This window comes from Xyrauchen texanus, chromosome 3 (genome assembly GCF_025860055.1).
Source record: "Xyrauchen texanus isolate HMW12.3.18 chromosome 3, RBS_HiC_50CHRs, whole genome shotgun sequence".
NCBI lineage: Eukaryota > Metazoa > Chordata > Actinopteri > Cypriniformes > Catostomidae > Xyrauchen > Xyrauchen texanus.
This window is the reverse complement of record NC_068278.1, coordinates 19,654,115-19,678,278: the sequence shown is the minus strand read 5'-3', so window position 1 is coordinate 19,678,278 and position 24,164 is coordinate 19,654,115. Positions and strand designations below refer to the sequence as shown.

The following is a 24,164-nucleotide window of genomic DNA, read 5'->3' as shown; positions in this document are numbered from 1 at the left end:
TGCAAAGTTATCAAACATCTGGTTTTTGCTTTGTCATTATGGGGTATGGAGTGTAATAATGGAGAATTATTTAAACCATTTTAGCATATAGCTGCAACATAACAAAATTAGGAAAATTAAGGGTCTGAATACTTAATGAATGCATATATATATATATATATATATATATACAGTGAGGAAAATAAGTATTTGAACACCCTGCTATTTTGCAAGTTCTCCCACTTAGAAATCATGGAGGGGTCTAAAATTGTCATCGTAGGTGCATGTCCACTGTGAGAGACATAATCTAAAAAAAATCCAGAAATCACAATGTATGATTTTTAACTATTTATTTGTATGATACAGCTGCAAATAAGTATTTGAACACCTGTCTATCAGCTAGAATTCTGACCCTCAAAGACCTGTTAGTCTGCCTTTAAAATGTCCACCTCCACTCCATTTATTATCCTAAATTAGATGCACCTGTTTGAGGTCGTTAGCAGCATAAAGACACCTGTCCACCCCATACAATCAGTAAGAATCCAACTACTAACATGGCCAAGACCAAAGAGCTGTCCAAAGACACTAGAGACAAAATTGTACACCTCCACAAGGCTGGAAAGGGCTACGGGGAAATTGCCAAGCAGCTTGGTGAAAAAAGGTCCACTGTTGGAGCAATCATTAGAAAATGGAAGAAGCTAAACATGACTGTCAATCTCCCTCGGACTGGGGCTCCATGCAAGATCTCACCTCGTGGGGTCTCAATGATCCTAAGAAAGGTGAGAAATCAGCCCAGAACTACACGGGAGGAGCTGGTCAATGACCTGAAAAGAGTTGGGACCACCGTTTCCAAGGTTACTGTTGATAATACACTAAGACGTCATGGTTTGAAATCATGCATGGCACGGAAGGTTCCCCTGCTTAAACCAGCACATGTCAAGGCCCGTCTTAAGTTTGCCAATGACCATTTGGATGATCCAGAGGAGTCATGGGAGAAAGTCATGTGGTCAGATGAGACCAAAATAGAACTTTTTGGTCATAATTCCACTAACCGTGTTTGGAGGAAGAAGAATGTTGAGTACCATCCCAAGAACACCATCCCTACTGTGAAGCATGGGGGTTGTAGCATCATGCTTTGGGGGTGTTTTTCTGCACATGGGACAGGACGACTGCAATGTATTAAGGAGAGGATGACTGGGGCCATGTATTGCGAGATTTTGGGGAACAACCTCCTTCCCTCAGTTAGAGCATTGAAGATGGGTCGAGGCTGGGTCTTCCAACATGACAATGACCCGAAGCACACAGCCAGGATAACCAAGGAGTGGCTCTGTAAGAAGCATATCAAGGTTCTGGCGTGGCCTAGCCAGTCTCCAGACCTAAACCCAATAGAGAATCTTTGGAGGGAGCTCAAACTCCATGTTTCTCAGCGACAGCCCAGAAACCTGACTGATCTAGAGAAGCTCTGTGTGGAGGAGTGGGCCAAAATCCCTCCTGCAGTGTGTGCAAACCTGGTGAAAAACTACAGGAAACGTTTGACCTCTGTAATTGCAAACAAAGGCTTCTGTACCAAATATTAACATTGATTTTCTCAGGTGTTCAAATACTTATTTGCAGCTGTATCATACAAATAAATAGTTAAAAAATCATACATTGTGATTTCTGGATTTTTTTTTTAGATTATGTCTCTCACAGTGGACATGCACCTACGATGACAATTTCAGACCCCTCCATGATTTGCAAGTGGGAGAACTTGCAAAATAGCAGGGTGTTCAAATACTTATTTTCCTCACTGTATATATATATACACACTCTCACTGGCCACTTTATTTGGTACATCTACATATTCATCAATCATGTGGCATCAGTGTAATGTATAAAATCATGCAGATATGGGCCAGGAGCTTCAGTTAATGTTCACATCAACCATCAGAATGGGGAAAAATGTGATCTCAGTGATTTAGACTGTGGCGTGATTGTTGGTGCTAGACAGGCTGGTTTGAATATTTCTGTAACTGCTGATCTACTGGGATTTTCATGCACATCAGTCTCTAGAGTGTTTAGAGAACAGTGGGACAGAGGTGGGTAGAGTAGCCAAAAACTGTACTCAAGTAAAAGCACAATTACTTCAAAAACAAAATTACTCAAGTAGAAGTAAAATTACAAACATAATTACTTGAGTAAGAGTAAGAAAGTATCCATTAAAAGATGAAGTAGTGAGTAACTTGTTACTTTAACAAATGACATAATAGACATTAACTCCCCTTTATTCCATTACATAATAAACATTGAACATGTACTATGTGAATATGAATTATGATTATTATTATTAATGGAAATTCTGTCATCATTCACCATCATGTTGTTCCAAACCAGTATGACATTCTTCCATGTAACACAATAAGGAGATATTACACAGAATGTTTGCCTGAATCACTATTTACTTTTAGTGCATGTTTTATTTGATATATATATATATATATATATATATATATATATATATATATATATATTTACATTTACATTTACATTTATGCATTTGGCAGACGCTTTTATCCAAAGCGACTTACAGTGCACTTATTACAGGGACAATCCCCCCGGAGCAAGTGCCTTGCTCAAGGACACAATGGTGGTGGCTGTGGGGCTTGAACCAGTGACCTTCTGATTAACAGATATGTGCTTTAGCCCACTACACCACCACCACTCCTGACATTCCTGACTCCTGACATTCCTGACTCCTGATGGTGACTGAGACGGTCAGTCCCTAACATTCTGTCTAACATATTTTGAGTTCCACATAATACAAAGACTCACAATGCTTTGGAACAACGTGAGGGTAGAGAAATGATGACAGAATATTAAATTATGGCTGAACTATCACTTAGAAATAGTTTACCCAAAAATGAAAATTCTCTAATTATTTACTCACCCTCATGCCATCCCAGATGTGTATGACTTCCTTTATTCTGCAGAACACAATTCAGATTTTTAAAAGAATATTTTAGCTCTGTAGGACAAATGTTTGATGCCCCAAAAAGCACATAAAGGCAGTATAAAAGTAATCCATATGACTCCAGTGGTTAAATCTATGTCTTCAGAAGTGATATGATAGGTGTGGGTGAGAAACAGATCAATATTTGTCATTTTTTGCTAGACAGCTGGGTGTGATATGCAGAGAAGAATGTGAATTACCAAAAACGCAAGAAGAATGTGAAAGTGAACCGTTTCTCTGTTTTTCGTCCACACCTATCACATCACTTCTGAAGAAACTGATTTAACCACTGGAGTCTTGTGGATTATTTTTATGCTGACTTATGTTTGTTTTAGTTTTAAAATGTTGACACCCATTCACTTGCATTGTATGGACCTATAAAGCTGAGAAATTCTTCTAAAAATCTTCAATCGAGTTCAGCAGAAGAAAGAAAGTCATACACATCTGAAGAATTGTAATATTTGGGTGAACGAACCTTTTAAGGGCTCTTGTCAGATTTGGATGAATTTGTCAATAAGAAGAGAGGTTTGAAAAGAATTCTAGTAATTATTACAGTGAAAATGTTAAATGTCCAAGGACATTATATATAATGCTGAAATATAAACCAAAGCAAGATCATACTTTATTAATGCCTTCTTTTGCTATTTCATAGCTTTTTAAGTCCTGTGTGGATTCTTATTTCAGTGTAGTTACAGTTTTCAGTGTCATAAGTATTTAGATCCATTTATTAGTTACTAATTTATTCATTAGTTCTGTAAAGCAGTACCGGCGCTCTCTAAATGCAGAGCACGCAGCCTACGTAGGGCACTAACCCTGATTGTGGAACACTCGCTGTGTCTGAAACCACCCCCTATCCACTATAAAGTGCACTAAATAGAGTTTTTACTATTTTGTAGGAGTGTCTGTATTTTGAGTGAGCCACTCGTTCCCTACTTTTGTTGACTCATTCTTACCCACAATGCACTCTAATTTCAAGTGTACATTTCAAGTACACTCAATGACGGTTATTTTCCCACAATCCATCACGGGGAAGACATAAGAGCTGGGAGTTTACTGCTTCCTTCACTCCTGCAATGTTTATTTCATGCTGAATGCAGTAAATTACTCTTGTCCGAATTCACTAATTTCGTTCAATTGCTGCTGAGATATAGTGCACTAACTGTCATTCACATGACGATAGCGGACACAGCCACTCTCGTCGCCACGATCGACTCATGCCCGAACATTTCACACGTGCGCACCTCGCTGTGCACGCGCAGAAATGCTGTCTGTTTGCGCTCCAGTTGTCGATCACGTGAATGGCAGTAATTTACACTTAACTTGGATGTTTTATACATGGATTTATACAGTTAATCCGCCGGCAGTAGCTGTAATAGTTTCCAGTACTCCCGCGAGGGCGCGGGGTAAATGCATACAGCTCATGACATGCAGGACAAAATATACTGATATATTGCTGCACTGATTTAAAAATGTACACTTAAAACCTGATGTTATAAGAGCCCGGTAACAGAATCACCCTGAAAATGACCATCTCATTACACAGAAAAGGCCACGTTAGAATTAGATCCAAAACTTACCAGTTGGAGATTTGACTTTAATCTTGAAATATCAGCTTGTATCGGTGTTAAATGAAGGCATTGCAAGACGAAACGATTCTTTTTTTCAGAGTTTGATGCTGCTGCACTGATGACTTGAGTGACAGTCTGTGATACCGGCTCATCACACACAGCTGTGAACTTGTACTCTCGTAAAAGTCTCATTTAAAAATCTCTCAATAAATTACACATGAATTAAAATTAAACCCAGTAATGTAATGACAGTAACGCCACACATTGTAAAGAAGTAAAAAAAATAATAATTAGAAATTTACTTGAGTGTGAGAGTAAAAAGTATCCACTTTTAAACCTACTCTAAAAGTAAATTTTCCCCCAAAATGTTACTCAAGTAAATGTAATGGAGTAAATGTAATGAGTTGCTACAAAAAACAACCAGTGAGCATCAGTTCTGCGGATGGAAACACTTGTTAATGACAGAAGTCAGTGGTGAATGGCCAACTCAGATAACCACTCTGTACAATTGTAGTGAGCAGAATAGTATCTCAGAATGCACAACATGTTGAACCTTGTGGTGGATGGGCTAAAACAGTAGAAGAACATGTTGGGTTCCACTTTTGTCAGCCAAGAACAGAAACCTGCTATGAGCCTAGGTCTTGTGTTGTGTGTTCAGAAATGCATTTCTGCATAGCACTGAATGCATGTTTATTTGTGCTACTGTCACCTTCCTGTCAGCTTGGACCATTCTGGCCATTCTTCTCTGACCTCTGAGTACAACTGCTGGATGTTTTTAGCATGATTCGGCGTAAATTGTAGAGACTGTTGTGCGTGAAAATCCCAGGAGATCAGCCATTACAGAAATACTCAAACCAGCCCGTCTGGCACCAACAATCATGCCACTGTTGAAATCACTGAGATCACATTTTTTCCATATTCTGATGGTTGATGTGAACAATAACTAAAGCTCCTGACCCATATCTCCATGATTTTATACATTAAACTGATGTACTCACATGAATAAGTAGATGTCCCAAATAAAGTGGCCAGTGAGTGTATATGAAACATAAAAAAATTATAAGGTAAAGTGCAAAACATGAAACAATTGTATTGGCCAAATTGTAATGAGTAAATTGTATAAATGTATTACATTTACAACATGTGACAACTTGTCCTGACCTGACAGAACACAGTACAAACTTTTGTGCATAATCTACCTTCATACTGTAAAGACCCTTGTCTGAATGTATGGAAGTGTGTGTTCCCTTGTTTACTCAACAGCTATAGCAAAAATATGATGTTGAAATATTAGATTGTAAGATAGAATTCACACACACAAATCTAATTGAAGTTGTTATTTCACTTTTATTGTCATTTTTTAGTTTGAAACCAACAAACTAAACTACTGCTGATGAAAACTTAATCTTAGTTACTTATATCTAGCCCCAGTCTCCCCTATAAAACCAAATATTTTCTATTAAGTAAATTTCCTTTTTTATCAAGTCACGTGATGTCTTCCTTTATCACGGAGACTAAATTATTTTCATTAGAAAACAAATGGAAACAGCGCCATCTACTGAATTAAAAGGACAAAAGCTGAGCATGGACTAATGCGTTTCAGGGATATTTGTTCACAAACCGTTTTATTATTTGTCTTTTTTATAGATGGGTCACTGGTCTCCCACTAAGCAAAATCTTACAAACTTAAAATCCAAATACAGTGTAAAGCTGTTTAACACAAAATAATAATAATAATAAAAACAATATCCCTCACAACCTATTCAAACATATATTAAAAAAATATATATTTGAGCTTTAAACATTTTGCCAAGCCTAAAAAATTATTATCCTTTTGGGGGTGGGGGTGGGTGGGTGGGTATGAACTGTAAATTTCAGGTGGGAAAAAATAATACATGAAAAGGCTTATTTTGCAAATGTCAGTAAACACAGCATAAACACATGAGGTAAATGACAGAAAATTACAAGTGCAAATAAACCACAAAGCATGATAGCTGAAATATTAAGATTAATAATTCCAGAAAACTGATTCAACAGAATAATATACTGTAGTTATTACACTCCATACTGCTAATCCAGAAAAATTCAGATGCAAGGGAATTACAATCATAATCCTCGTGTTTGACCAAAACCAGAGTAACAAGCATGAATACATTAATTGTTAAGTGTAAAAATCCAACTTAAAATTAGAAGTCTCAAATAACTGTCATACAGTGTAAGCAAGGCTGTTTGTCCAATAAAGACCATCATTCATGTTTAACACATATACATTAATAAAGCTTTTGATTAAGAGCCACATTACAACTGCTATAATCAAAATAATAACAATGTACCAGTCATTTTTGACATTTCATGAGGTCAGATCAGAGCTGTAAACCTGGAAGCGTAATTATCATATTAACATTATAAATCGAGATTAATATATAATTATATTATTACAAAGGCAATACACAAATTAAAACAGCTCTGTATTTCTGTACAAATTATTATTTCTTTGATTATAAAACAGTGGATAAATTTGTGCATTTTCATCCATGCATTTGTCAATTAATGCATGCAGCTTTTTATGCTGTTTTAACTCCATAGGTTTTGAATGAGTAAATGCATTTGAAATATTCTTCAAAAATAATTTCTTAAAAGCAAGAACATATCTGTGAAAATGCATGAAAGCAAAATGCATCAGTAACACAAAACCCTACATGTATTGTAGAGCTATAATCTGTTACATGTGTTGTCTATGTAACAATAAAACAAAATGTGCAAAGCAAAACCAAAATAAAATTCATGTTTTATAAATGCTAACAAACTTTGACAATAAGAAAACCTATATATAAGCCTGCACAAAATGTAATTCATAATATACACACTCAACTCTAATTAGATTCTCCAAAATACATCTTGTGCAAAGGAAGATAGTTATATGGAAAATTTCAAAGGCAAAAACATTTACACAGTACTGTATACAGGCATTGCAAACTAGGCAAATAATAAAAACCATTGCCACCAAAGACATAAATAAAAGACAAATACTTTGACCATCGATTGTCTGCTCATTTTGCAAATATATCAGATCTCTGCTTTTATACCTAGAAGAAAGGGGGATCTGATGGCACTTCTATAAAAGCACAATTTCTAGGCAAATACACAAAAGGCATACTTATGAGATACTAAAGGAAGGATCTGGTCTGTAGCAACCAACATTAAGTAAAAGGGATCAAATGAATCATTATATATATTTCAAAAACAACCAGAATAGCCCTGAGCAAGCTGAAATTTTGAATAGTGCAAACTTTGCTTGTGGCGAGAGTCATACACATGAAGAGTTGGGCCTCCAATGTAAACAGAGAGAAGACACTGCACCAACTTTTCTAAAGCAGCAATTAAAGCTAAAGTTATGACACAAGAGATCACATGTTGACTTTATGGTTTCATTTCACTCATGACATAGTCAGGAAAGAAAAATACCTGCTGTTGACACAACACACATCTTGTTTATTTATATAAGATGGTAATAACGGCTTCCTTTTTAAATGTATTCAGGCAGATATCTAATAAGTCTGCAAGTACTTAAGTACAAAATCCTTAGAAGATACCCTGAAAAGGAACATTTTAACATGACCTTTCAATCAAAAGTAAATCTGCTATTCTATTTTGACCCTGACCTAACTTTGTACATTTATGGCTCTGGCTTTAGTCACAGTAACATGACTTACAGCTGCATGTGCCCGAAGACATCACCTGAGGAGTGAGAGGCATGAGAGGAGAGCCACCTCCTCACACTACAACCAGTTCTGAAGTGTGTTGAGGTTATTCTCCATCCATTGCATGTTGAGCTTAATGGTCTCAATGGCCTCCTGCACGATCCTCATCTGAGAACCTCTGTCCCCCAGAGAACTGAAGAAGTTCTGTGCCTAAGCGATAAAACATTTTAAATCAATAAAAAAGTACAAGCAAAATAGCAAAAATATCAGTATGTCTTTGGGATGAACATACCTCCTTGAGATGTGTTTTTGTGGAAAACTGACTGGTTGTAGACATGATGATGCTTTGAATGGCATAAGATCCGACAGGAAACCTTTAGTGAAAATGTAAAAAATGCTAAATCTGCAATTGAGTGCTTTTACATGTACAAAATCAGTTCATAAAACCTTTTTTTAAAGGGTTTACATGTACAGTGCACCCGAAAGTATTCACAGCGCTTCACTTTTTCCACATTTTGTTATGTTACAGACTTATTCCAAAATGGATTCAATTAATTATTTTCCTCAAAATTCTACAAACAATACCCCATAATGACAACGTGAAAGAAGTTTGTTTGAAATCGTAGCAAAATTTTTTTTATAAATAAATAAATAAATCAATCACATGTACATAAGTATTCACAGCCTTTGCTCAATACTTTGTTGAAGCACCTTTAGCACCAATTACAGCCTAAAGTCTTTTTGTGTATGATGCTACAAGCTTGACACACCCATTTTTGGGCAGTTTGTCCCATTCTTCTTTGCAGGACCTCTCAAGCTCCATCAGGTTGGATGGGGAGCGTCGGTGCACAGCCATTTTCAGATCTCTCCAGATGTTATCTTGGCTGTGTGTTTAGGGTCGTTGTCCTGTTGGAAGATGAACCTTTGCCCCAGTCTGAGGTCCAGAGCGCTCTGGAGCAGGTTTTTTTTGCAGATGGTTGTTCTTCTGGAAGGTTCTCCTCTCTCCACAGAGAAACGCTGGAGCTCTGTCAGAGTGACCATCGGGTTCTTGATCACCTCCCTGACTAAGGCCCTTCTCCCCTGGTTGCTCCAAACTTCTTCCTTTTACGGATGATGGAGGCCAGTGTGCTCATTGGGACCTTCAATGCTGCAGAAATGTTTCTGTACCCTTCCCCAGATCCTCGATATAATCCTGTCTCGGAGGTCTACAGACAATTGCTTGGACTCCATGGCTTGGTTTGTTCTCCGACATGCACTGTTAACTGTGGGACCTTATATAGACAGGTGTGTGCCTTTCCAAATCATGTCCAATCAACTGAATTTACCACAGGTGGACTCCAGTCAAGTTGTAGAAACATCTCAAGGATGATCAGAGGAAACAGGATGCACCTGAGCTCAATTTTGAGTGTCATGGCAAAGGCTGTGAATACTTATGTACATGGGATTTTTACATTTTTAATATTTAATACATTTGCTAAGATTTCAAACAAACTTCTTTCACGTTGTCATTATGGGGTATTGTTTGAAGAATTTTGAGGAAAACAATGAATTTAATCCATTTTGGAATAAGGCTGTAACATAACAAAATTTGGAAAAAGTGAAGCGCTGTGAATACTTTCCGGATGCACTGTATGTTAAAGTCAGAAGTTTACATGCACCTTAGCCAAATTAATTTAAACTCAATTTTTCATAATTCCTGACATTTAAAGAAGGAAAACATTCCCTGTCTTAGGTCAGTTAGGATAACTATATTTTAAGAATGTGAAATGTCAGAATAATAGTAGAGAGAATTATTTATTTCAGCTTTTATTTCTTTCATCACATTCCCAGTGGGTCAGAAGTTTACATACACTTTGTTAGTATTTGGTAGCATTGCCTTTAAATTGTTTAACTTCCACAAGCTTCTTACAATAAGTTGCTGGAATTGTGGCCCATTCCTCCAGACAGAACTGGTGTAACTGAGTCAGGTTTGTAGACCTCCTTGCTCACGCACGCTTTTTCGGTTCTGCCCACAAAATTTCTATCAGATTAAGGTCAGGGTTTTGTCATGGCATAATTTTACTGTGGATATAGATACTTGTCTACAGGATTCCTCCAGCATCTTGTACTTTTCGCACCAAACTATGTTAATCTCTATGAGACAGAATGTGTCTCCTTCCCACGCGGTATGATGGCTGTGTGGTCACATGGTGTTTATACTTGCATACTATTGTTTGTACAGATGAATGTGTTACCTTCAGGCATTTGGAAATAGCTCCCAAGGATGAACCAGACTTACGAAGGTCCAAATTTTTTTTTTCTAAGGCCTGGTCTGATTTCTTTTGATTTTCCCATGATGTCAAGCAAAGAGGCGCTGAGTTTGAAGGTAGGCCTGAAAATACATCCACAGGAACACCTCCAATTGACTCCAATTAGCCTATCAGAAGCCAATTGGCTAATTGCTTAACATCATTTTCTGGAATTTTTCAAGCTGCTTAAAGGCACAGTTAACTTAGTGTATGTAAACTTCTGAGTCTGACCCACTGGAATTGTGATATAGTCAATTAAAAGTTAAACAATCTGTCTGTAAACAATAATTTAATTACACGTGTCATGCACAAAGTAGATTTTCTAATAGACTTACCAAAACTATAGTTTGCTAATATCAAATCTTAATAAGTAAATCATTATAGAATCTTAATTTTTGGGTGAACTAATCCTTTAAAAGTTGCTAAAATACTGACATCCCTTTAAAATATCATTGTAAAATCATAGAACCTTTACTCTTCAGGGGTTGTTTGATTCTTGTGATATGAGACCAATTCACCACTCACTTTTTAATGATTTTATCCCAGTTCTCCTTTACAAAATCCCAAGCATAGAGGTAGCCAGGAAGGTTCCTGCAAATTGTGTTGATCACAAATGGAAATTCCTGTGTTTGAATCACACTTCCATCAAGACTGTTTTGTAGAATTCTAAAGAGAAATCAAATTAAGTGTTAATGTGTGTTGATATTTCACAATAATTAGGCAAAATAATTTTCCCTGTAACGAATATATTGTCCAGCCTTACAATATAATTTTTTTTACATCCCGAGTACTGGTCAAAGCCTCCAGTGTCTTGAGCTTCTCTGTGTCATAGATGGAGTATTTATACGTGTCTAAAAGTGTCGTCCAACCATCTTCTGTTTGGGCAGCAACTTTGAAGACTGTTCTCATGAGGTCACTCGGAATCCTAAAACAACACGGCAGGCACATCATTAGTCTGATCCTGAATGCAACACTGCAGGAGTGAGTAGTATTAAGAGTCAAAGACAAGGGCCAATTAGTTAATGAGAAGCAGTTGAAAATATTCGGCAAAAGGCCATGTAAAAAAGCAGTCCAAGTAAACCAAGTAAAGCAGTCATAGAGATGGGCAATGGGCACGAGTACCCAAGTACTTGCAAGTGACAGCCACAATAGATCATGATTCATGATCATGTGTTCCATACTGTAGCTTTTTATGAATATGAAATTTAGTAACAACTTTACACAAATGTGGTAACAAAGGGTAAAAAACAAATCACATCTGCAGGCAAACAAAGCAGGTGTATACAGATAAATATAGTACACATTTAAGACAAAAATGGCTCGTAGAACACATTTTTGATATGCATTTCATTCTATTGTATTTTATAACTTGGCATGCCATTATAAAAACACAGCTTTTGACTATGATCAAGCTAACCGTGGTTTGAAAATACACTGTCTAGCCAGTCGCACACATTTAAAGATAACTACAGTAACCTGCAGGAAAAGAACAGAGTCTACGCTTTCTGAGCATCATTGCTTAAACTTACTGTTTAGTCTTGTTGGAAGCCAACCACTGATCAAAGAGAAGTTTGGCCTGTGTTGTGCAGTTGTGTCCGTCAAGGGAACATGCCATCTCCAACAGAGCAGACCTAAGTGTAATCTTAGACATAGAGATTTCCTGTTCCCATGATTGACTGTCCATTAAATTGCCAAAATGGTGAAAAATGTAACTCTGCAAAAAAATAAAGAAATAAAAATGCAAACAATTTAAAACATTAAATACATTAAATTAAAAACAAGAAAAGCATTTGACGACAACTGCTACACAAGATGTACAGTAGCTAAATGCAATACCAACCTTCATTCTAGAGACCAAGCTCAACTCTGATCTTTTGTCAAGCAATCTGTATATCTGAGCAAGCTGGAAGAGAGCTTCAGTGAGAGGAGCAGTCTCTGTCTCATTTCCGATGTACTCCATTAGATTTAAGACCTGCCTGAAGGACACCTTGCCCAACCTGGACATTAAGCATAATTGTGAGCATCCTTAAATGCATATCGTAACATTCAAAAACCTTTATTTCCACTTATTTACTGAGGCCCATGGGTAGTTGACATATAACATGTATAAATATCAAGATTATAGGTTAAAATATGACTGTATAAGGAAACATTTATGTTTTTCTATTCTTTTAAAAGTGATAGTTCACCCAATAGGTATACAATGAATGTGAATGAGGCTGTTATTCTGCCTAACAATTCCTTCAGTATTCCACAGAAAGTCATATGGGTTTTGAAACAACATAGGGGTGAGTAAATGATGACTGAATGTTTAAATTTTTTTGTGAGCTATCCCTTTAAGGTTTTTATTAAGGTTTTAATCACATTTGTGCCTTCACTAGTTCATTTTAATGGTCCTGTAGCATGACAATTACATTTTTAAAAGTACAACTATTTCACATATTCTCTAAATGAACACGTAATCACAAAAACTGTGCTTAATTAGAATTAGCAAAATTGCTGTTTAAAATAGTTTTGAATAAATTATAGCATGTCACACTACAGGAAATGTCAACTTTCAAATAGTATGTAATTTCAACTACCTCTATATATATAAAAAAAAAAAAAACAAAAGTACAAATCATATGATGTTAGACTGCAGTATACTTCTTGCTGGTTTTGTTGCGCATTAAAGTAGTATGTATATATAACTGTGTGAGATGTTCTCTGAATGCACTGTCACAGTATCTTTTCAATTCTGGCCGATACATTTCAATGACTTTTCCAGTTGTCCATGAGTTGCATTTTCAAAAATAATTTAATTGAGACTGTACTCACAAAGTCCAATTTTTAGCAGGTGCAATATTTTAGAATGGAGCAAAAAACTTTTTTCAAAAAATTAATCAAGGACTTCAAGGATGTTATTAATTTCATGACTTTGCCAGGCTGGGAAATCAAAAATTACCTGATGTTTCCAGGCTCTCCATGACTGTGAGAAACCTGTGCAAACACCTCTTTTATATCTTGTCTTATAACTTTAAAGTTGCCTTTAAAAGTAGATCTACCTGGAGAGAGCAAAGATGTTATTGATGAGTGCTGCTCTGTCCTCACGGGGGAGAATGTTCACGTCCACGCTCAATGCCTCATTCAACACCCTCCACCCCTCATCGTCATAATGCACTATATAGAAGCCATCACTCCTGTAGTTGAACTTCAACCACTTCACCTGACCTGGAAGCTTTAATGTGGCTGTAAAAGATTTCAAAATGATGAACACATCATTAGGGCTGGGTAGTGATACAGATTTCCTGATTCGATTTCGATTTGATATAAATTCTTATGGGTATATTCAGTTATAATGTCCCTTTTTCTTATATATGAAATAAATTATCTCCCAGCTAATGCTGTTCATTATACAGGGGACCTTTTAACCTAGTATGTTATGAAATTATTAATTGTACTAATTATAATTTATGACTTTTTTTTTTTAATTTGTCACATTTAGCTTTTTAAAAAAGAACAAATCAATGTATTCAATCAATAAATAAATATGATATTATATTGCACATATTATATTTTGTAAATGTTTTATTGTTTAATTGCATAATTTGTACTATTTGTAAGAATTTACATTGAATTGTTGAACACGTGCCATGCATGATTAAATGTTTATTTTTTGTTGTTTTTTTTTATCAACAACTGACTGCAGAGAACAGAAAGGGTAATAAAAGAGACATTATTTAATGACAAATCAGTTGCGTGGATCTCCTCTTTGGACACACATTACAAAGAACAACTTGTACTCTCAACACGCAGTGAAAGGATCTCGTTCCTGAATACTCCACCACTATAATAGATAATTCATTCACAGGTGAATGAAACCTAAACATTTACCAGCCAGTTGCCAAATATTTTAGTCACACTGTGTGAAATTTGGTTGACAATACGAGTGATTTCTTCTCATTGTAGGTTTGCACAGAGTAAAAGATCAATCTTGGGATTTAAGTATCTATATCGAGATTGTTCATATGAAGATCACGATGCATTAGGAAATTGGTAGTTTTACCCACTATACACATCATGATCTAGTCTCTTTTAGCCAGATTACTAACTACAGCATCAAGTCTGGTCCTCATTGTAGATTATTCTTGACAAGAACGAGACTGTATGACACAGCAGTAAGCGACAAGCAATAGTTTTTGTTTTGACATGCTGTTTAGGGGGCAGAGATATCTGTGACTATACCACATTAATAAAGCAAGGTGGAAAAAAAATCTAATACAAAATGGTACAGCACTCTCCGCAGATTGATACGTACAGGGCCATTTGTACAGATTTTGTGATCAGAAGTTGTGACTGTCTGTCCAAAAGTTATACATACCGATAAGACAAAACAAAGGTAAATATTCAATTTTGCTGTGTTGCGTAAAGCAAGTAAATCAGCTTGAAACTAGCAATTTCTGCCAGCACTAGTTGACTATTTTTGTGTGCACTAGACTGTGAAATAGTGCTGATACAGCACCCTGACTTAACTAAATACAATAATCAAAAAAAAAAATCTGAAGCCAGTTTTCACAGAGCTGGTTTCCCATGTGATGTAAGGGACAATATTCACCAGTTTTGTCCTTGAGATGGAATACTTGCTTGCAGGAGCTGTGAGTACTACAGCTGTTATTCACATATGTCAGGGGAATATGCCACAAACTACTACAGAAAAAAAAACAGTGGTTAGTTTGGATCAGTTGACATTGGTTCAACATTACTAGAGGCTGAATTTACATAAATGTTGCTTTTACTACAGATCAATATATGACTTTGACAGTAAAGCAGAGCATGTCTGACCCTTTGACAACTTGAAACAAAAAGACTATTCTATCCCGAGAGAGGTGACATCAACAAACCTTGTGAAACAAATTTAGAATGATTTGCAGTAGAGTTAGCCTTTACAGAGGAAATTCAAGTACTTAATTTAGTACAAAGAGGCTAAAGAACATTACTAACCATCTGCAGGCAGATCTAATCTCGTCCTGATGCATTACAGGAAATTTGAATATCAATGTTCTAAGTGGCCATAAAAGTACTCTACCTGTCTTTGGTGTTTTCAGAATTCAGATGGAAATGTTCTTGGGTCAGTGTCACTTGAGTGCCATTCCTCTTCACTGAGACCAGAGGAAAGCCCTTCTGTACAGTCCAAGTATTCATAATCTGGGCTATATTGAAGGGTTGTTTACTCACCTATGCAAAACAAGTGCAGATGTTAGCTCACAATGTTAAAATTACATGCACAGGACAAGCATTTGTTGTGCATTAATGTTGAAATGCAATCAATGTATGGCCAGTGATGAGTTTTTGTGATTTAAATTGGTTTAGGAAAGGTCTGACCTGGGATAGACTGTTCCATAAGTCTTCACTTTCTGTGTTTCTGAATGTATACTTCTGCAAATACTCAATCACTCCTTTTCGAAACTCTTCATCTGTGAGTGTTCCTTTAAGCATAAGAAGTATTGAAGCCCCCTTTAATGAGAAGAGAGAAAACAAGTTCATTTGCACACAAGTTAAGACATGGTTAATTTGTGGCATAAAAAGATGGTTAGGTAAAGGCTGTACATAAGCAACAGGTCATTTATGCAATACCTTCTCATAAGACACAGAGTCAAACATCTCTTCCACCTGCTCTGGGGTGCTCACTATATTAGACACTGGGTGGGACGAGTTCAATGCGTCTTTGGCCAGGGCTCTGAAACGAACGCTTAAGAATTCAGTGTCCTGGAAATGAAAGAGGCAAATGACAAGATTTTTCACAAGAGCAATAACACATTTAAACCAAAAAGTATGAAATTAAACAAAGGGTATATTTTTTCATGTTGACTAAAACTTACTATATCAAGTTCAGGGAACACAGTTTCAATTGATGTATACTGCATGTAGGTTGCAAATCCTTCATTTAGCCAAAGATCATTCCACCATCTCATAGTGACCAAATTTCCAAACCACTGAAAGGAAAAAGGACGTTTGAAGCAGGAAATGGCTTTTAAAATCATGCCTGGATTTTGAGTCTCATAAATCACCTGGTTTGTAGACCTGTCCAATGATATCTTGCAACACTATTGATTTTGGTGTGGCCCCAAGTGTGGTTAGTGTGAACTCTGATACAGTTAACAATTGGTATGAAACAAAGCAATCCATCCTAACTTGTATGAGTGAACCACTATTGCTGATGTAGTATAATAATGTGCTTGTCTTCGAATAAAATACGCTTGAAAAGCAGCTTGCATACTTTGTATTTCTTGCAATGCATTAGTGGCAGAGTAATTAAGTTAAGATTAATCTACAGAAGCCTGTGTTGCTCATGGTTTATTACTTAGTTTTCTTGTGATCTCAACATAACAAATGCTGTTTTCTCAAGATTACAACTTAATGTTAATAATCAGTTATTAAGGTTTCAATAATCAGTTATTAATGTACTCTCAGACACAGTGACTTCTTAACTCATATGTGAAGCTTTTGAGCCTTCACTTGGTTATTACTTATTTATTTATAAACACTTACTTTTAACAAAAGACATAATAGCATTAATAATAAATTGTATTGCTACACAACGTTGTCAGCCAGAGTGGCTTAGTTGCGCTTAATTTGTTCTGACCACGGGATGGCATTCAATTGAATCGTGTACGTTTGTACTGAAAGCCCCATTGCTTCCGAAAGCTTAATATTCCCATCACTACTTCATGGATAGCGGATGATGACTGAGATGATGAAAACATTTTTTATACTGGACTTCTCAAAAATGGCTCAATAGCACAATTCCTTATTTCGTGTGCACAAACAAATTGAAATACTTTTATTAATATCCTGACCACTTAAGGTGCCAACTTCACGAAGGTTCGGTGATATTACCTACAAACGTCAGTTATTCCATTCACAATCATGCCATCCCATATAATTACCCTGTCATGAGAATGTTGCTTTGTTTAGAAACGTAATTACCTGGTGGGCAAGTTCATGAGCAATGACACATGTCACCAGTTGCTTGTCTATAGGGGAGGAATGATTCCCAACTAGCAGAGTTGTCTCACGGAATGTAATTAGTCCCCAGTTTTCCATGGCTCCAGCAAGGAAGTCAGGAATGGCCACTAAATCTATTAGTCAAGGACACTTGGGTCACAAAATGTCATGACAACTGCCAGAAATAAACACGTTTAACATCAAGTTTGTTATTTTTAAAACAACATTAATATGTACTCTTCACTATTCCAGTCATCTAATATTCCCTGTTTGAAGTTTGAGTTCTCACCCAGCTTGCTTAGTGGGTAGTCAATTTCAAAGAATGTGTTGTAGAAATCCAACAATTTGCCAGCTGTTTCCAGAGCATAATGCACTTGGTCTTTTTTGTCTGGAACTGCATACACAGACACCTGCACAACATTTGGAAAGAAAAATTAACTATACCAACATGCACTACAGTTTTCATTATAAAAACACTTATTTTGAAAAGAATACATACCATAGTTTTAGAGACATTCTTACTGACACTGCTGAATTCAGCCACTATAAACGCAACCAGGTAAGTGCTCATATTAACACTTTTCTCAAACTCATCTTCTTGAAGCCCATTGCTTAAATTAGAGGTTTTGACCTAAAACAATCATTACAACAGTTTATCAATCATATAAGATTATATAACATTGGCCTACATATTATACAGTAGTTTGAGACATACTTGCACATTAGTGTAATTCTTACAACTTTAAAGGGTTGTATCTGACACTTTAAAGGTGCACTAAGTAATTTCTTGTTTATCTTGTGTTGGTTAATATGGTAGTCATCTTGGACTTACACGGACACCTAGAAACATGGACGCAGCAACACTTGAACGGAATAGTTACTGAAGTCATTATATAAAATCACTAAATCACAGTCAGCCATGATTTCCCCCCCTTTTCTCCCCTATTTCGAATGCCCAATTCCCAATGCACTCTAAGTTCTCATGGTGGCGTAGTGACTCTGGATGGCGGAGGATGAATCTCAGTTGGCTCCGTGTCGGAGACCATCAACCCATGCATTTTATCTTGTGGTATGTTGAGCACGCTACCATGGAGACTTAGCACATGTGGAGGCTTCACGCTATTCTTCGCAGCATCCACGCACAACTCCCCACGCACCCCACCGAGAGCGAGAACCACATTTTAGCGACCACGAGGAGGATAACCCATGTGAATCGACCCTCCCTAGCAACCGGGACAATTTGGTTGCTTAGGAGACCTGGCTGGAGTCGCTCAGCACACCCTGGATTTGAACTCGCGACTCCAGGGGTGGTAGTCAGCGTCTTTACCCACTGCCTCCGCAGTCAGCCATGATTCATTTTAACCCATGAGTGAAAGCTTCCAAAAACAGGGCTGTTCATGAGATTAAGTGAGTCGTATTCAGCTGGTCATGTGATGCTAATATGGTAGACCCCATGAGGGGATCTGCTTCATGTAGAATAAAACAGGTTTCATAAAGTTACTGATATGAATGGAGTCTTCATTTCATGTGAGTGCTAATGATTTTATTCATCCGTTTCCATATTACTATTTGTTTTAGTTTTTTTAGGAGTAAAACTTTTTTAATGAGGAAAATTACAGAGTGCACCTTTAACAATAAATTATAAATGTGCAATTTGCAATAAATATTTTCTGTATTAACCTCTTAAATTAAAGGACAAAGAAAAATAAATAAATACATTGGAATCTCTACCTTGGGCATGTTTGAAAGGCTGATGTACTTGGGTTCTCTTGTTATCTTAATTAGAAAAGTAGATTTAAAACCTGGCTCGTCAAAACAAGGGAAAGCCTTGCGGGCTGCCAGGGGTTCAAACTGAGTAGCAGCTAAAACTCTGGAAGAGAGATGGAGCAAATTAAAGGAAGTGCATGACAGGAATAACTGAATTGAAGACAGAAGTAACTGTCAATCAAAACAGAAGACTTAATTAAAAAATGTCCTTCATATCTAGAAGGTTACACAAAGGTTATTTGGGCTCCAAGTACCTTTTTGCACCAGTTGTATCAACATATGAGCTGTTGTAGAAGCCATCATAGCTGCTGGAGAAGTTTGCTGTGTAGTTAATATTCAGTACATACTGTCCCTTCTTAAGATCATCTGGAAATTTGATGGCAATCTGCTGCCATGGTTTGTACTCCAAGATCTTAACCTCTTTACCGTCAAAAGAGGCACTGATTATTTTCATATCAGAACTGTGGAGAACTATCTTTTTGGTTGCCTGCAAGACCTTCACTATGGTCGACACACTTCCTTGGAAGGTCATGGAGGTCAGGTTGGGATGAAGTGAAATACTGTAATGCACAGGGTGTACACTGACTGGTAACCTCAACTCTGTCCAGGGGAAAAGTTCTCCACTTGTGGACACTGGATAGACAGTGTCTATGGTCTTCTTACAACCACCTCGGGTGAAAGTGCAACCTGGCAGGAAGCAGATGACCATAATCATGGAGGCAACCAGTACCAAGATGAGAACACCTACCACCATTGTCCTAGCAGAAGGCATCGAGCAACATTCAGAAGGATGTTGGCGGGTGTAGGACAAGACAGCACTACGCTGACTGGAATTGCGGTTCATGAAGGACATTCCAAGAAGCCGAGCAGATGATTCATATTCTTCCTCGTCTTCGTCCAAGTCATTTTCTCCCAGTCCTCTGACTAGCAGTCGTGAGCTTCGTGGTTCGTAGACCACATCGTCTGAATCTATGGGATAGGATGGGGACTCCTTGGCCAAATCCACCACATCTGGCTCTTCCTCAAACATGTTGTTCTCAATCATGTTCCTGGGCATTGGAGCTCTTCCTGTAGGTTACAGTGGCAATAGACAAAACGTAAGAGAAGTCAAAAAGCAGTGTAGTTGGCTGTAGCTTCCTGTTGACAAGCAGTGCAGTTGATGTTGTGTAGGGTAACTGCAATCTTTTCTGAAAAGTTGTGTGATTTTGTAGTCTGCTTAAACAAGCCTTCTATGTCAGAGTGTAAAGCCAGCATATGAAAGTGAAACTTAAGATGAAAGACAAGCAACTTTTCATGCACCTTGAAATATTGGAGATTTTGAGAAGGATTCAATAAATTATTCAATTCATCAACTTGAACCACAGGCTGTGACCAATGCACACTTCAGTTCACAACATACTTTTTCCTGAGTACAATATTTGTTAAACTTTCATCTGCATAAGATTGGTCAATAACCTGATCGAAAATAAAATGTCTGCATTCTTCCTCTTTTGACTTCCTCCTTCAAGACAGAATTATACTAACTGAATACAAAGACAAATCATAGCTGAACTAACACAGTGCTAAAAATGACCCTGCTTAACACAGAACTTGAAACCACAAATGTCCCAACTACAGACCTAGCAGCAAATCTCAAGTTTGTTGCACAAATTATTTTGTATTGCGCATTAAAAAAGCATATATATATATGATTTCCTATCAGTGCAACCCTTTCATTTAGCACAGTGCTCAGTCTGAAAATGTTTCAGCCATAAACGCATCACACATAAATAAAAAGTAACCTATTTTAAGACGATTTTTTGCATTGTGACATTATTTTCATGATGATTAAATAATACAGAATTTTATCTTTTAATTTTAAAACATTAAAAGTGAACAAAAAAAATATGAATTACATTAAAATAGCTGCATATGATATAATTCTTAAACCATTACTATTATTAGGGATGCACTGATATGAAACTTTTTGGAAAATACTGATTTTAACAAAAACCTATAGGCTGATACCAATATTATGTCAATTGGAGTGGTGGTGGCGTAGTGGGCTAAAACACATAACTGTTAATCAGAAGGTTGCTGGTTCGATCCCCACAGCCACCACCATTGTGTCCTTGAGCACTTAACTCCAGGTTGCTTCGGGGGGATTGTCCCTGTAATAAGTGCACAGTAAGTCACTTTGGTAAAAGCGTCTGCCAAATGCATAAATGTAAATGTCACTTACCTTATTTTGTCATCAGATCACTGTTTTACATCGGAATTGTGATTTTAAAATGTACAAAGAGGTAAAAAAGATTTTTTAATGTTATAAAATAAATAATTTCCATTGAACATGGATTGGCTCTGTCGAACACGACATGGGAAAATTTGTAACGAGTACATGAGTAAAAATCGAGGTTACAGTAAGGCACTTACAATGGAAGTGAACGGGGACAATTTCTGGAGAGTTTAAAGGCAGAAACGTGAAGCTTATAATTTTATAAAAGCGCTTACATTCATTCTTCTGCTAAACTCATGTATTATTTGAGCTATAAAGATGTTTAAATCAATGTTTTACAGTAATTTTAGGGTTTGTTGATATTACATCATCATGGCAACAAATTTGTTAATTTAGTTATAACACAGAAAAGGTTATTCATCCATTTTCTCACACTAAAATCATGTTAACACATAAAATGTTGATGTCTTGTGTCTATACTTTTTAAATAGTATTTATCATTTACATATTGGCCCCTCTAAGTGCCTCACTGTAACCCATATGTGTGCTTTTTTTTTTTTTAAGAAAAGTAGAGGCAAGTCAAACTAATTTTTTGTGGTAATCATTATTATGCCACAAATGCTGTCAACTGAGCTTAACTTTGATTGAACCCAGAATATTCCTTTTGCTGCTACATTATCCAGTAGAATAGTTAATAATAAAGTGTTCTTAATAAGCTATACATTTATATTGAAATAATGTGTAGTTGGAGGTTTGTGTTTCTCTCTACGAATTAAAGAATACACCCAATTATTTCCACACAATAATGTAAAGATATTCTAAACTGATTATGCAAAAAGAAAAAAAGAAAAAAATACACTGGTATTGAATCACGATTGGCCAATACTGAAATTTCAGATTTCTGAAAAGAAAAAGTGGTATCGGTGCATTTAATCTACAAATAATAAGAATGGGGGAAGGTGCTTAATTAATTGTCATGAAATTTTCACAATGAAAATAAGAATGTTTCTGAAAATAGCCTTTATTTGGTTTATAGGAGCATAACTTGTGTTTGGGCAATAGAAGACCTGAACATGTTTTTGACAGGTTTTGTGAGGTTCATCCTCTTATCAGACCAACTTTCATTCAGGAAGTCAACAAGAACAAGCAATAACCACTTTTTTTTTTTTTTTTTTTTTCTTTCTTGCATTCACTGGCTGTTAGACAGCTCAAACTTTAACCAAACATGAAATACACGATGACAGTAATAGCTAAGTGACAACCAGCTATCCAATGTAACACCTGCGCAAGACCATAAACTGCTAAACAAGCAGCAAATGTCACCTTGCCAAAATTGTGACAAGATTTAGGGCAAAACATGGCCCCTTTGATCATTGGGAGATTTGAATTGATGCGTGCATACAGAAATTCAGTCTTAAAGCGAAAATCAATTCAAATTTAGATGCTGACGAAGAGCAGGGCGAGATGTCACGTCAATGTCAGTCAACAAAAACAACACTAATTATTCTATTTCCTCCAATTCATAAAAAATTATACATTATTATATCTACTATCATTCTGTTAAACAGCAGAGGTGATATCATGACCTTACACTTTTGCTGTTGTTCACTATTATGAACTTTCAGAGCAGATGCACTGTGACTGTTTACAGTCTGTGTGCTAGCTGGGAGTTTGCATGAATGTTCCCTTTGGGTATTCAACCAAATCAGCAAAATAACTGACTCTGTATTCATCGTTACTGAATCAGGACCTCACTTAAAGACGTCATCACACTACGAGAGAGCAGTCATTTATAAGACTGGAATGCATTGTTGTTATAAAGTGACGCGGCTAGTAGCCTGTTAGCTAATAACTTTTGACAGTGGCAGCGCACAGACCTTCGCGTGCAAATAAAGAGTACACATGCAAGACATTCTTACCGCTATCAAACGACTCCATGCCTCGATGTCAATAATTCAGTCTGATGTAAAAACAAATAAACAGACAACAACAAAAAACAATTCCTCTAGTAGCAGGTTTCTTTCTGCGAAACGTGAAGAGCCACACACATTGACTACACTAAACCAGAGATAATTTTGCAGAGATGGACCACTTCTATTAAAATGAATGGGAGAAATTGGAACACTCAACCACGGAGATCTGAGCGACCAACGGATGCAGAAAAGAAGTCCCGCCTTACAGGTAAAATAGCCAATCACCTTATAGACACAGTCATCGCCTGTCAATCAGTTCTAGAACGCGCATGCGCATTAGCTATACAAGCCGGGAAATGTGCGTTGTTTAGCGAAATATGATGTAGAGAAGCACAATTTATGATACCAGTACTGTCATATTTTATTATTGATTTGAAATATGGTTTTTGATCGTAAACTTGACGAACCGTTTTTTAGATATTAATCTTTCTCCATTCAAGTAGATAGGAGCTGTACTTTCTTGACTGGAAATTGCCTCCCGAGAGCGTTCCAAACATGCCCTACAGTGGACTGACTTGCTAGAACGACTTTGGCTAAACGCTGGAACGAGTCATTTCAGCTGGTGCTAGCTTAGCATTGTTAGCACGATGTACATTTCTCTCACTTCACCCCCATTAAAATCATCGATCCTCACTGCAATTAGCAGGAGGGGTTTATCGAGCCATTGCAGCATACTGCACACATAGTATCGGTATAACAG

At 36.8% G+C, this 24,164-nt stretch overlaps 1 protein-coding gene across 1 annotated transcript; it reads right to left on the bottom strand.

The window, feature by feature from the left end:
• Positions 1–5,875: 5,875 nt before the first annotated feature.
• LOC127621388 (leucyl-cystinyl aminopeptidase-like) lies at positions 5,876–23,631 on the bottom strand. The gene is made up of 18 exons (XM_052094961.1): positions 23,411–23,631; positions 19,531–20,344; positions 19,241–19,379; positions 18,009–18,140; positions 17,799–17,919; positions 17,492–17,643; positions 16,384–16,497; positions 16,139–16,270; positions 15,887–16,018; positions 15,591–15,739; positions 15,120–15,211; positions 13,570–13,753; positions 12,366–12,522; positions 12,055–12,239; positions 11,289–11,450; positions 11,051–11,191; positions 8,530–8,611; positions 5,876–8,447 (listed from the first exon to the last, which is right to left on the bottom strand). Exons 1-18 carry the CDS (start codon positions 23,427–23,429, stop codon positions 8,316–8,318), a joined length of 3,039 nt encoding a protein of 1,012 aa, XP_051950921.1. The 5' UTR covers positions 23,430–23,631; the 3' UTR covers positions 5,876–8,315.
• Positions 23,632–24,164: the final 533 nt, after the last annotated feature.